The 14,759-nt window shown below is 38.3% G+C and overlaps 1 protein-coding gene across 2 annotated transcripts; it reads left to right on the top strand.

The window, feature by feature from the left end:
• The first annotated feature begins 554 nt into the window (after positions 1 to 554).
• LOC114716364 (3beta-hydroxysteroid-dehydrogenase/decarboxylase) lies at positions 555 to 13,753 on the top strand. Of its 2 annotated transcripts, none has more exons than XM_028901353.1 (12): positions 555 to 961; positions 2,251 to 2,343; positions 2,440 to 2,573; positions 2,652 to 2,837; positions 3,626 to 3,742; positions 3,827 to 3,906; positions 4,027 to 4,222; positions 4,373 to 4,484; positions 11,943 to 12,117; positions 12,449 to 12,605; positions 13,241 to 13,307; positions 13,393 to 13,753. In XM_028901353.1, exons 1-12 carry the CDS (start codon positions 712 to 714, stop codon positions 13,551 to 13,553), a joined length of 1,728 nt encoding a protein of 575 aa, XP_028757186.1. In that variant the 5' UTR covers positions 555 to 711; the 3' UTR covers positions 13,554 to 13,753. The 2 variants fall into 2 exon arrangements, with proteins under 2 accessions (XP_028757186.1, XP_028757187.1); XM_028901354.1 differs by having other exon boundaries at positions 556 to 961; positions 2,667 to 2,837.
• Positions 13,754 to 14,759: the final 1,006 nt, after the last annotated feature.

Below are 14,759 nucleotides of genomic sequence, written 5' to 3'. Positions count from 1 at the left end.
ACTCGTTATAATGAACCTGTTGAAGTCTCTGTGCTCCATGTAATTTTGTGATGAGAAGTAGCTCCCATCTACGCCTATTTATACTCACTCTTGCTTTGCCAAGATCAAGTTCCAAAGAATTTGAACCCAGTGTTAGTTTACGTAGACATGGGGAAAAATTGAGGGCACTATCTTATAAGTGAATTCACATTATAGGTGTTCACAATGCCCGTACGGCCCAGAAAAAAAGTCCAGTCTAGCCCAAAAAGATACAATCCAAAAATATAAAAAGATACTTTTAGATAGGGTTAAGGCAGGGCCAGGCCGCAAGCAAGATATCCTACCCTGTCTTTTAGTCCTATCCGAGTTACATATGCAAGTTTTCAGAAAATAAATCCTTTATTTGAATACACAATATTTCATAAATTGGATCCAAATGCAGGAAAAAAATTACTGCAATTTTTTTTAGAATTTTAAATGCCTAATCTATCCTAGTTACCAGTATTTTAAAACTAAACCAATTTTTTTAATACCTAGACAAATGATTAGTCGCCCCCGCGCGGCCTCGGAGCTTGCGGGAGCGGTCCCACCGCTGGAGCTGGAACAAACATTAACGGATTGGCTGTCCTTTTTTTTTTTTTTTCAATTTTCCGTTCAAGACAAATACGAGATCCAGGCACAGTTTCGGCGCCAAGGCTCTTTCCGTCTCTCAGTTTCTTTGTCGCAGCGGAAATGGCGGTAGACGATCGCTTGGCAGGGTTGAACCATAAGACTTGCGTGGTTCTAGGCGACTCAGGATTTGTCGGAAGATCGCTTGTCTTAAGGCTGTTGAAGCTAGGCAACTGGATCGTCCGCATTGCCGATTCCCCTCCGTCCATCCAACTCGATCACTCGCACCACTCCCTCCTCGCCCGGGCTCTCTCTTCTGGTCGCGCTTCTTACTTTCCTGTCCACCTTAGCGACAAACGTCAGATTACCCAAGGTGAAAAACTGGATTCTATTATTTCCATTCTTGTTTCTGTTTGGTACTTTGAAGATGTAGTAGAGAGCTCAAGCGATATGAAAGGTGATGGTGTATGATTGAAAAGTGGAAAAGAGACTTAGTTTACCTGTCATATGATCTATGGCACTTGACTACCCATTTGGATGGCAAAGATATAAGACAGTTAACAGAGTTACCTAATTCTGCAATGGAAGTGATGAATGATGGGCTTAAATAACTCTCATCACCTGCAAAACTAAGCAATCTCGTTATCAGAGGTCACTTACTATCTGGCATAACTATGTCGAAAGTCCAAATGTATCAAGGTAAATAGACAATTGCAGAGAGCACAAAAACGTACTCAAAGTACTATGAACAAAGCCAACAATAATTCAAACGGCACCAACTAGCCATGCAGCAAGGTTAGCGACACAAACAAATTGCAAATTCCAAATCAGAAGCCAAAGGAGAGCTCAACTAATACCCAAACAACCACTGAGATACGGAACTTGAGTCCCAACCAGTGTACAAACACACCAAAAAATTCCACACTCAAAAATAGAGAAAACAGAGTTTCATATACCACCTAATGGAGGCAAGATAACATCCAATCCTCAAGAAAACATAAGCAACTTCAACTAGGAACAGCAGTAAGCAGCACAAGACACAAACAGAGGCAAAACACTTGTCACACAACCAATAGAATGTCAAAAAGTTGATACTTGTACCGAGAAAGTAACCAAATCTGATTGAAAAATGCGTGTCGTCACTAGAGAAATGGACACCATTTGTGCTTCCATGCGTTGGCAAGTAGAGGAGGAGCAAATCTACTTGGATGGGATGTGTGCCTGGCTTGCGTGTCCAAAATTTGCCAAACTTATGGACAAGGTCGATTGGAAGTTTCTGAACTTCTTTGGTGGATGTTGTCACTAGCAGATCCCTTTGGTATGTGATGAAAAACACGCCTTGCCAATTGGCTTTCGCTAGAAAAATGCAACCCAGGGAAAAAAAAAGAAGGAAATATTTGCAATGATCAAATGGCAGCCAAAATGCTTTGATACTATGTAGTGAGGAATGATGGACTTGTTTATTTATTATTGACAAAAGAGTCTGTATTTATATACATGAGGATGCTCTATAATTAATGACAGAATAATTCTCTTATGATGAATTATCCCTAGAATTAAGCTTTGTAACTGATTGCAAAGTATTTACAATTAATGTCTACTATTATCTTACACTTGTTATGTTGAGAAATTAACAGCAGCATAAAAATAAATCTTTTGCAGTTATTGAAGGTTCTTCAGTGGTTTTTTATATGGATCATGCTGCTGACATGAAGGCAAATGACTTTTATAGTTGCTATATGCTTACAGTTCAAGGTAGTCTTCCATTATCATAGAGACGCTTGGCCATTCAATATTTTGTTTGCTCTAGTGGCTGTGATAGGAATGGTGTTTGCTAAATGTTTGAATCAGGTACAAAAAATGTCATCAATGCTTGTCGAGAATGTAGAGTCAAACGACTAATATACAACAGTTCTGCTGATGTAGTTTTTCATGGATTGCATGATATCCATGATGGAGATGAATCTTTATCATGTCCTTGCAAAGTATGCTGTTTTGAGAGAGATTCTTTCTTATTTTCAGTTATATCCTGTTTATTTACGGGTAGTAAACATTTTTAATAGGGTGGTATATTGCAGTTTGAGAACATGTTAAGTGACCTTAAGGCTCAAGCAGAAGCAATGATCTTGGGGGCTAATGACATCGATGGCCTTTCAACATGTGCACTCCGTTCCAGTAATGTTTTTGGACCTGGTGACTCTGAGCTTGTTCCATTCATTCTGAAATTAGGGATATCTGGTTGGGCAAAGGTGGGCTTCCTTTTCCATCATATGTTTTGGTGTTATTTGAACAATGGAGCCTTAGGGGATGTTAGGGTGGGGCGGGGGATTGGTTCTATGAAAACGAATGCCATATTGAAGTTTAGTAAAAACCATTTTGCCAATTCTTGTAACTTGGTTGAAATTTCCTTCGGTCATCTTTTCTAATTCCTCGAAACATTTACTGCCTTGTTGTTTAAGAAATTCAAGTTTTCTTACACTACCTGTCCCCCTGGAAGGCTATGAATGATGCCCACAATGTCATTTTTCTCTTGCAATTGGTTGGCTTCTCTTGGTGTTCTTTTTAATTTCTAATTATCCTGTGGAAATATTTGGATGTGTTGGATCTAGGGGAACAATTATATTTTCAATGACGTTGAATGAAAGAGTACACCGAATATGCATAGAAAGAGGGAGAGACAAAGGGATAAAAGGTAATTAAGAAATGAATGCCAAGGACCTAATGAACGCTAATAAACTGTTTTGGTGCCATAGTTCCAACTGAACTTTAACTTAAAGTTGTCTAATCTGAAGCCCATTTCAGACTTGCATTGTAATAAATACAACTGTACTGACGTCATAGTCTGTCATAGTTGGGGCAGTCTAAAATTCACAATTACGGTTCTCTGAACTAGTTGTGAATGTTGGCTATGAGACTAATTCTGTTATGCTTCATTATGAAGCTTTGTTTGTTTTCCTGTTAGTTGAGGTGTTAAACATCCTGGATGCTGTCGTCAACTGTTAAGTGTGGCTTTTACATTAACAATTTCTCATTGCAGTTCATTATAGGAAGTGGTGATAATCTTTCTGACTTCACCTATTCTGAGAATGTTGCTCATGCCCATATATGTGCAGAAGAAGCCCTGAATTTTCAAACAGTTTCTGTAGCTGGAAAGGTGTGTATGTATATAGAGTATCCATGGGGTCCAGCTCCGGTTTAGCATATATGCATAAGCAAGGATCTTCTTGTTGTAGTGCAGGCATTTCTTATTACAAACTTCGAGCCTATGAAGTTCTGGAAATTTATCTCTTTTATATTAGAAGGTCTTGGATATCAAAGGTATAGTATGTAATATTCACTGCTGGAAGCAATGGCAAGTTATTTATAGTTATTTTCTAATGCTGGTTTACGATCTTTTATGGTGTTAACTAAGACCAAGAAATCCTTGTTTAATTCCAGGCCGTTCATAAAACTTCCTGTCAAGATGGTGCAGTACATTCTGTTGCTTGTAAAGTGGGCGCATGAAAACATCGGATCCAGATATTTCAGCTATCCTTTATTAGTTCACTTTTTCCATTTAGCTTCACATACTAGAACGTTCAACTGCACAGCTGCTAAGAAAGATATTGGATATTTGCCAGTAGTCTCACTTGAGGTTAAAATATTTCTCTCATTTCTTCCAGGCCATTCGTAAAACTTCCTCTTTGTGTTTTTAATGATTGTTGGAACTTTGTTGTGTACATATATGTTATGAAAATTCTTAATCATAAGATTTGCTTTCTATTTGCTTATATTGACCACACAGGAAGGCATCACATCAACCATAGAGGCATTCTCTCATTTGGCAAGAGACTCGTATCATTCAAGAGACTCCATTGGACAATCAAAAGCAGAAAAGCTACTAGGTGGTGGAAAAGGTCGGAACCTTATCCTATTATATGGTACTCTCTTTTGTTATAGTGTTCCCAATTAATATTCCTAAATCAAAAGCAGAAAAGCTAGTAGGTGGCGGAAAAGGTTGGAACCTTATACTATGTGGAATCTTGTGAAAAAATGATTCTATTTTCTCACTTTTGAATGGTACAATACATCTGGATATATACACCCAGAGAGAGACAGAATAGTAAAAGCTCATAAAAGCTAACAAAGCCTAATAAAAAACTAATCAATGCTGATATAAAATCTGTACAATAAATGGCAGAATATTCCAACACTCCTGCTCAAGTTGAATCATAGATGTTAATTATGCCCAACTTGCTTATGCATTCATTGAAACTGAATCTTGGAAGTCCCTTGGTAAGGACATCTGCAACTTGCTTCTTTGATGGAACATAAGTCAAGCACACCACTCCATTTTCAATCTTTCCTTGATGAAGCGCCTATCTATTTCAAACATGTTTTGTTTTGTCCTGCTGGACTGGATCATGGGACGTGCTAATGGTGGCCTTGTTGTCAGAATAGAGCTTGATGGGCAGTTCCATCTCCATTTGTAGATCCTTGAGGAGCTTCTGCAACCTTAGACCCTCACAAATTCCATGTGCTATGGCTTTGAGCTCAGCTTCTGCTGCACTTCTAGACGCCACATTCAATTTCTTGCTCCTCCATGTTACTAGGCTACCCCATACAAAGGTGAAATACTCAAATGTGGATCTTCCATCTTCAAAGACATCCTCGTAAGCGGCATCAGTATATATCTCTATATTTGGTTGTTCTGCCATTTTGAAGGATAAGGCTTTTCTTGGGGTACCCTTTAAGTACCTCAAAATTCTGTACACAGATCGCAGGTGAGTTTCCTTTAGTGAGTGCATATGTTGGCTCACAAAGCTCATTGCAAAGGCAGTATCTAGTCTTTTATGTGACAAGTAGATGAGTTTTCTAGGGATCCTCCTCCTTCCCTCCTTCTTATTACCATTATTCCTTTTTTCTCCCTTCTTCTTCTTCTCCTTTTGTACTGCAATGGGAGTGTCAGTAGGCTTGCACCTAAGCATCCCTGTTTCTATCAAGAGATCAAGGATATATTTCCTCTATGAGATGCATATTTCTTTCCTTGACTTGGTGACTTCCATGTCAAGGAAATAATGCATTTGGCCTAGATCTTTTCAAATTTGGAGGCTAAGACTCTTTTCAATCTTTTAATTTCCTCAATGTTATCTCCAGTTAAGATCGTATCATCTATGTAGACAATTAGAACGGCCCCCTTTCCTCCATTTTGTTTAACAAAGAATGTATGATCAGAATGGCCCTACAAATAGTGCTATCTTTTTAGCACTTTTGAGAATCTATCGAACCATGCTTTGGGAGATTGTTTTAGCCCATAGATAGATTTCTTTAACTAACTTTGCTACTTCTTCCCTTGTTTTCAAAACCTAGAGGTAGGGCATGTAAACCTCTTCTTCTAAGTCACCATTAAGGAACATGTTCTTGACATCCAACCGATGAAGTGGCCAATCAATGTTTGTGGCTACTGATAATAGGACTCTGACTGTATTAAGCTTTGCCACTGGAGCAAATGTCTCGGTCTAATCTATGTCATAGGTTTTGGTAAATCCTCTAGCCACTAATTGTGCCTTGTATTTGTCCAAGGAGCCGTCATCCTTATTCTTAATTGTAAAAACCCACTTGTATCCTATAGGTTTCTTCCCTCATGGTAAATCGATAACTTCCCATGTATTGTCTTTTTCAAGAGCTCTCATCTCTTCCATAACAGCCTTCCTCTACTTTTGTGTTTCTCGAGCTTTATTAATGTTGCTGGGAATTTTTATTTTGTCAAGATTAGTTGTGAAAGTGCAAAATCTCATAGCAAGAGCTTTGTAAGATACAAATCTTTCTATAGGATGTTGAGTACATAGATGAGGTTGCTTCCTAAGAGCAATAGGAAGATCAAAATCAGAGGATTCACTTACTGAAACTTCTTGTTCCTTTAAGAGCCTTGTATCTGGTGCAATAGGTTCCAATTCTTTTGTTACTTCAACTTTAGGAGCTACCCCCAGTTTTGACCCTCTTGGTGCCTCAAGTGTAATTTACTTACTATTTTTTGGTTTCTTCCTCTGTAAGTAAGTTTGTAACTCTCTTTTTTGTAGTTGTTCTACTTCTCCCCCTGTTTTCAAATTTTCCTCTGGCACAAGAGTAGGGGCAAGAGAAAGTGAAGAGGAGCCGGGCATCAGTGATGGAGGATCAAGAGTGACGGAAGTGAGTTCAAGTAGTTTAAGTTGGCAAGGTGGTGTATTTGAAGTGAGGTTTCTATTGGATTCTGGGTTCTTGTTGGGTTCTATACTTTCCCAAGACTAAAGTTCACCCATATTCTCCCCTTGAAGTAAAGGCTTGGGATAGAATGGTGTATCTTCAAGGAAACTAATGTCAAGGCTTACAAATATTTGTTTAGAGACAGGGTCATAACATTTGTAGCCCTTTTGAGTTGGTGAGTAACTCAGAAGGATACATTTGGCAGCACGTGGTTCAATTTTGGAACTTTGATGTAGGTGAACAAATGCTGTGCCGCCAAAAATCAGGAAAGGAAGGTTGGTCTCAATCTGGGAGGTAGGATAGATACTTTTGAGTTTATTAAGAGGTGTCTCAAAAGATAGTACATGACTTGGTATTATGTTTATGAGGTGTGTTACAGTGAGCACAACATCTCCCCAAAAATATTTTAGAACATTACAAGTGAGCATGAGGGCTTGGGCAACCTCTAGGATATATCTATTCTTTCTTTCAGTTATTCCATTTTGTTGGGGTGTATGAGCATAGGTACTTTTGTGATGATGCCATGTTCTCAAAGAAACATACTCATGGCGTAGTTAAAATATTCAGTGCCATTGTCAGTATGGAGAACTTCGATACTGGAATTGAATTGATTCTTAATCATGAAATAAAACTTTGGAAACAGAGATGAGGCATCAGATTTGTCTTTTAAGAGATACACCCAACAAACATGGGTATGATCATCGATGAAGGTAATGAACCACTTCTTATGGGTGTTGTTGGCAACACGGGATGGTCCCCACAAGTCACTGTGTGTGGTTGTGAAAGGTTTGGTGGGGGTATGTGTGGCTCTACGATAGGAGGATCGATGGTGTTTCGCAAGTTCACAAACATCACAATGGGTGGCACTAATATCATGGTGAGGACATAGATGTGGGAACGACCATTGAAGGTATTGGAAGTCAGGTTGGCCCATCCTTTTATGCCATAACATTAAATCATCAGGATTTGAGGTCGATGCAGAATGACTTACTGTAGGTGAGAGTAAGTTACCCACTTAGCTGACCTTGAAACAGTATAACCCCTCAAACACTTTGGCACTTCCAATTATCACACTAGAGGACAGATCCTGAAAAACACAATGAGATGGTAGGAAGTGAGCAAAACAATTGGACTATTTGCTCAACTGACTAACCGAAATGAGATTGCAATCAAGTTTAGGCACATGTAGGACATATTCTAAAAATATGGAATCTGAATACGAATACTCTTTTTGCTAGCAACTGGTGCTAAAAAACCATCTGCAATCTTTACTTTAGTATGTCTAGCACACGGAGAATTGGTAGTGAACAATTGATGACAATTAGCCATGCAGGCAGAAGCCCCTGAGTCAACAATCCATATTATTGTGTTACGAGACATCTTCAAGGCCTAGAGGAAAGTTCCTCTCTTTGCCACTGATGCAACTAGTATAGATCTAGAAACTCTCATGACGCATAGGAGTGTCCATAGTATCACCCCTGTCATTTTAACTTGAAGGGAGACTTCATAACAGCTATGAATTGGCAGCCCAACATCACACACACAAAGCCGTAGTAGAAAACATGTTGCACGTGACCCAGACGCTTTGAGAGAAGGCTATTTAGACATGAGGGAACACTGGGTTTGTCTAGGGAATGCCAATCATCCTCACCAGAAGAAGTCGTTGAACTAGGGCCTCCACATGCTCTCATGGGCTGCCAGAAGCTTACTATGGCAGAATGTTGTGGTGGCGCATGTGAGCTCCTCACACCCCCTCTTGTCATGATTTTTCTGGCATTAGCCGATCGGAGCCTCCTCTATTGCTTGGGACTAGCGATGACACTCAACAACGCCTCAACCATCATGCATATAAGCACCTCAACGTATTGTGTGGGTACAATGCATCTGAAAATATACACCTAGAGAGAGAGAGAATAGTAAAAGCTAATAAATCCTAATAAAAAACTAATCAGTGCTGATATAAAATCTGTACAATAAATGGCACAATTTTTCCTTGAAAAAGGTATAAAATTGTATTATTTCATAAAAGACATTATTCAAAATGTTTTCTATGAAGAATTTTGTGATGATGAAGAGCTTATTTTTTATTTCCTGAACAATGATAGACTTTATAGACACAAACCCTAGATAAAAAAACCAGGATTTGACTGAGGCCAACATCTTCCTAATCAGTGAACCATAATTGCACAATCAAGGAAAAAATATAAATAGATCTAGAAACATTTGAGTATATGAAAGATTAGGTTTTGGCCTAAGGGCCCTCTAATTGACCCATACTCATAATTTAGTGAATAGATGTCTACCATTCTTGGCTTTGTTTTAAATTCTTCAAACTTGGTTCTTGCTAGTACTTTGGCAAAGAGGTATGTGACCTAAGAGTGAGAGGGTCTGTAGGCTAGGTTAATCATCTATGAATCCATCTTCTTCTTGATGAAATGCTTGTCAATCTCCACATGCTTAGTTCTATCATGATGAATAGGATTTTCAGTGATATATAAGTGGCCATATTATCACACCATACCTTGATGGGTGATTCAATCTTAACTTTCAACTCTTTTAATAATTGAAGTATCCACATTCCTTAGCATAGTCCAAGTACTAATGCCTTGGATTTGGCCCCTACACTACTTCTGACGCTACTAATTGCTTTTTGCTCCTTCAAGTTACTAGATTCCCATAAACAAGAGTAGAATAGCCTGAAGCGGATCTTCTATCAATAGGTGAGCTTGCCCATGTGGCATCTGTGTAAATTTCACATTCTCTAGAGGCCCTTTTGGCAAAGAAAAGTCCCTAACCAGGAGTCATCTTCAAACATTTCAATATTCTATACGTTGCCTTCATATGCTTTTCTTGTAGCTTCTTTACAGATTGACTCACCAAATCTAGCTACAAAGCTTATTTCTGGTGGTGTGTGAGAGAGATAAATGGGCTTTCCTACCAGCCTTTAGTACCTTTCTGTATCTACAGGAATTGATTCTTCCTTGTTATCCAATTCATTGGTGGGATCCATTGGTGTTTTGGCTGGTTTGGCTCCCAAATCATTAACTTCAAATTCTGTCTAATGACTTTTTTAGCCCCTGTATCATTGGCGTAGCATCTACTGTGAGGACTATGTCATCAACAGACTATTAAGACTGACAATTTAGTTCCAATATGTTTAACCAAAAAAGTGTATGAATAGCTTGACATTATATATATCCCAACCTCTTTACTACTCTTGTAAGCCCTTCAAACCAAGCCCTGGGTGATCGCTTTAACCCATAAGATTGATTTGTACAATTTACAAGCTATACCTAGAATACCATATTCTGAGGGGCCTTGAGGAACTTCCACGTAAACTTTTTCTAGGTCATCATTAAGAATGGCATTTTTCATGTCTAGCTGATAGATGTACTGTGGGAATATTCTATATTTATTGTAAATACTTGTTATTACTGTATAGCCTTTATTATTATTCATTAGGCTTTAATAAGCGTTGTTCTCTGATTTCTTAGGCTTTACTCTCCTCCAATGTATAAATAGGTCAATTGTATCCTAGTATTCCATGGAATGCATGTGAAGACATCATTTTCTCTCCAATATTCTGCATGGACTGATCTCAGTTTGTAGCTAGGGATAAGAGCAACCTTTTTGTGTTCAGCTTTACCATGGGGCAAAAGTTTCTTGGCAGTCAGCGCTATGTGTTTGTGACTACCCGTTTGCCACCAATCAAGCTATGTACCTACTAATTTTTCCATCTGGGTTATATTCAATTGTGAAAACCCATTTTACATCTCACTGGTTTCTTGCCTTCTGGTGACTTAGTGATTTGCCATGTTTGAATTTTTGGAGTAAGACTTGCTAAAATCGAAATCCCCCCTTCCTGAATCTGTCCGCCATGGCTCATTGAGTAAACTTGGTTAATGTTAATGGCATTACTTATCTTCCACCACCATTATGCTACCTGCAGAATTTATCTCCCTGCTAAAGACGCCCAACTGCCAGTGTTGGAGAGCCTAGTGAAGAAGCTTGAAGATAGATGAAGGAAGTCCAGTGTGAAAACTTCCCATTAGGCAATGTGGCAGCATTGGCTTCTCTAAAGGCTTATTTAATCTAGTCGACAACTGCTCCTTGATCTAGGGAACTAGTTAGTTTCCATGCTCCTTATGCTTCCCCATCCCCATCATGGCTTCCTCCAAAATAATCTAATCTCTTTAACCTTCTTCATCTTCATCTCTTTCTTATATTTGTTGTCTTCTTCACTTTTGTTGTCAAATTTACCTTCTTGCAGCATCTTGCTATTCGTGTTTCAGATTTGGCTGATAAATGAAAAGTAAATTTTTGATACGCTGTTCATTACAAGCAATGACATCACCAAAGCCAAATCAGCCATTCCTGCTTTCATCTTAATCACAAATTGCTTCAGCTCATTGATGTCCAAGAATTCCCCTCCAATTGCACGAAATCTCCGTGGACCATTGCCCTGTGGAGCTCCATCTTCTACTCAAGATCTTCAAGGCATTTGGGCGGTCAAGTTTTTAGCACTAACCTTTGGATATAATTTCTGTTGATGTTGGGTGGCCAGAAAACCAGCTGTGACACCCTTGACAGGAGGAAAGAGGGAAAAGTACAGAAAACATGATTCCAAAGACGCCTATAACAATGCCATATTTCTATTTATACTAATGGGTAGGTATTGTAAGTAGCTAACCTCGTCTTCCCAACTAACTAATATCATTCAAGAGAAAATTTTACCGAAGTGCAAGTCTTAAGTGGGAAGAAGCTACAATTCTGGGATTACAAAGCGAAAACAGAACACTCAAGCATACCACTCCTTTGCTTTCAAGAGGTGTAGATTCTCCCAACAACCTTAGACATGTCTAGCCTTCTTTGTTTTGCTCTCCATGCTATATTCTACTCTCTTTCATCTGTAACTAACTAAACTCAATTCCCTATTATACCCCTTGATGCTTAGCTGGCCTAACTCCTTGAAGGATTTTTTCTCACATAAGAAAAGGACCATGTCTAGCTGTCTTATTTTTTCTATTAAAAACTAATGACATGGTTTCATTCACATTTATTCGTGATGCTCTGAATCAGATCTGTAATAAGATGTTTGTTTGTCAAAATAACGTTGAACTTTATTGTTGCAGTTGCTGACATTTTGTTGTGGAGAGACGAAACGACATCCTTTACATATTTCCTTGCACTGGTTATATTGTTTCATTGGTTTTTCCTTTCTGGAAGGACTTTTACGTCATCTGCCGCCAGACTTTTGCTTTTTTCAACTGTCATTCTCTATGGATATGGAATCCTACCATCAAATCTGTAAGTACATGCTTACGAAGACTGAGATCTTATTTGTATGTCAATTTAAAAAGTTTTATGTTTGCAAGACCCTGACCATACATTTTTGCCAACTAAAGCCTGCCTCGTGCTGCAATTAGCAGTTTTTCTCCTTTCTGGTGTGCTGGTTCTGGTCTCTCTTTAATAACGATTATATGGTCTAAGTGCATAAATCATTTCATCTTAGCCATAGGACCTTATATGAACTTTTGAAAATTGTGCTGGGGATTTTTACCTTGGTAACTTCAACCCCGTAGGACATTAAGAAAGGAAATCGTTGTCTAAGCACTAATTATAGTGTGCTTAATGACAGATTTGGTTTCCCTATTCAAAGAACGTGTCTCTCTAGTTTTGAGATCTCGGAGAAAGCGGTGAAAGATTCAGTTGCAACAACAGTGTACTTGTGGAACATTGGTTGTCGGAACATTAAAATATTGGCTCGAGGAAGTGATTGGTCTATGTTCTTCAAGGTACAAGATGTGACTTTCTTTATAAAATTAAAGATCCTCGTTCCTCTGACTGAACAATTTTCCCCCCAAAATTTATGATGTAAGCAACCTGTGTTTTTATTGATATTGAGAATGAGATTGCCTTTTTTGTTTGTTTTTTTCCCCCATGATATCTTGGACAAATACTTGGTTTTGGATTGGTTTTCTGAATTCAAAGCTTTTTGACACACAAAATGGGGATATCTCATAAAGTGGTGGGCCAAACCACAGGCTATAGAAGTATGATTCAATCACCAAAACAGCTCCACCGCAATGGAGAATTGCAGAAATCACTACCTAAACGATACCACTCTGCACATTCGAGAGGCACAGAACTCTCCTACACAACTCTTAGCTTTTCCATGCCTGACCCACATAGCCCACCCAGCGAATATACTCACCCCTTTCCGTAAGTAACTCTTAGGAATACCCAAAATTACCCTTGTCACATAAAAATCACTACACATTCGAATTGGGCTTCTTCTGCCTGACATATCTCAGCTTGGGCCCGCGCTCAACAGCCAGAAACAGTGATTTATACGAGAATGGGACGCTATGATAGAGGTTTCTCTTCTTTGGAGGCTTTGCCTTTACTTCGCATTTCTTAAGTGATGCAGGTTGCAATTTCGCTCCTATTTCTGAAGCTGATCCTGTCACAGTTTTTGACGTCATCAATAGGAATAGGTATGGAATTGTAGTTTTGCTGCTGAAGAACTTTCTGATGTGATTGCTTACTTTCATCTTTTCTCATTTTTGAACTGTTTTGCAGCTCTGGTCTTCGCATTTACAGCATTTTTTGTTTATGAGCAATATGAATCAGGAATTGATGGAACAGTAGGTGCTCTGTCCAACTGTTTAAAGAAATCAATGACATTTTTCACAACAAATTTACCTGATTCCATGTCACCGCTTGAGCATGACAGTGGGTGAGGACATGAAGGCTAAAGGCGCTGAGATAGTCCGAATGAATTTCAGCTTAGTTGTTTGATATTTGTGATTTACCATGTACTATTATAATACATACTAGTGCTTATGCGGGGTTGCGTTTCTGAGAAAGGATGGGGAATGTCAAGACATTTGGATATATTTCCCCCGATTAATCACGCTAAGACTATTAATTAGGCCGAAGACGTTGCTGTTTGACATTTTTCTCTATCATGTATAACAAGTGAAATTTGAAGGAGTAGCTCAAATCAAGAGTCATTGTATCAATGTTGTTCCGTTAGGGGTGGTAACAAGCATAGGATGAGTCAAGGCTTGGATAATGCAGGCTAAGGTGTACTAGCCTATGGGAGGCCAAGAATTTATTTGGGTGAATGATACTTTAGTGACAAAAACCCAAATTTGAAGTTTTGAAAAAAGACTAAGGGTCATTGAGTGGGAACAGTTCAAATTTTAAATTACTTAAATGTTAATAGAATTCACTTCTCAAATAACTTGAAATCGGTTGTCTACAAATTTACACTCATCTTTCCGAATTTGCAACTTTTTAGAAAATAATACGCAATTGATCTCTCTCATTTAAAAATCGATCATTGGAAGTTTAACATGTAAATTGTTGTCCATGTTAGGTTAGCTCGATAACGGGCCAACACAGGTAAACGTAATCAAATTTTAGCGATTTTTTGGGACATTATGATGTTTCATGATGATGATGAAGCAGCGCAAATTTGTGTTTTTTATAATTTTAAGAAAATATAAAATTGTGTAGTTTTATTTTCTTGAAAAATCATTAAAAAAGTATTGCACCGTTTATCATTGTAATGTATGGAGATATTTCTTGTTTCGTGTAGAATTTAAGTGAAAAATGACGGAGAGATTGGGGTACCACAATGCTGGCAAAAGGAAAAAAAAGTTGGGGTATCGGAATAGGAACTAGGAGGATAGATTATTATAGACTATTGTCACGGGAATGGACTTGTTGATTTTTTTTTTCACATTTGTAATTTATAAAATCGTTTTAACTTGCACTTAAATTCATAGCAGTGACTTTTTGTGTGTGGATAAAAGCGGCTTATTTAGTTAAACTCGTCAAATTTAGTTGAATTTATAAATTGATTAAGTGGGTTTATCTTTTTGTGTTTTTAACTAGTGTGCAACCCTGCGCGATGTGTGGGACAAAATAACTTTACAATA

The sequence above is a fragment of the Neltuma alba genome, unplaced genomic scaffold (assembly GCF_004799145.2).
Source record: "Neltuma alba isolate B1F8T4 unplaced genomic scaffold, ASM479914v2 tig00011652_pilon, whole genome shotgun sequence".
NCBI lineage: Eukaryota > Viridiplantae > Streptophyta > Magnoliopsida > Fabales > Fabaceae > Neltuma > Neltuma alba.
This window is presented reverse-complemented; position numbering and strand designations above follow the sequence as displayed.

Excerpts from the sequence above, each read along its gene's own strand:
- LOC114716364 (XM_028901353.1), top strand. The coding sequence starts at position 712 with ATGGCGGTAGACGATCGCTTGGCAGGGTTGAACCATAAGACTTGCGTG. Across the intron at positions 3,907-4,026 it reads GAAGGTCTTGGATATCAAAG|GCCGTTCATAAAACTTCCTG; the intron begins GTATAGTATGTA and ends GTTTAATTCCAG. Across the intron at positions 12,118-12,448 it reads GGAATCCTACCATCAAATCT|ATTTGGTTTCCCTATTCAAA; the intron begins GTAAGTACATGC and ends GCTTAATGACAG.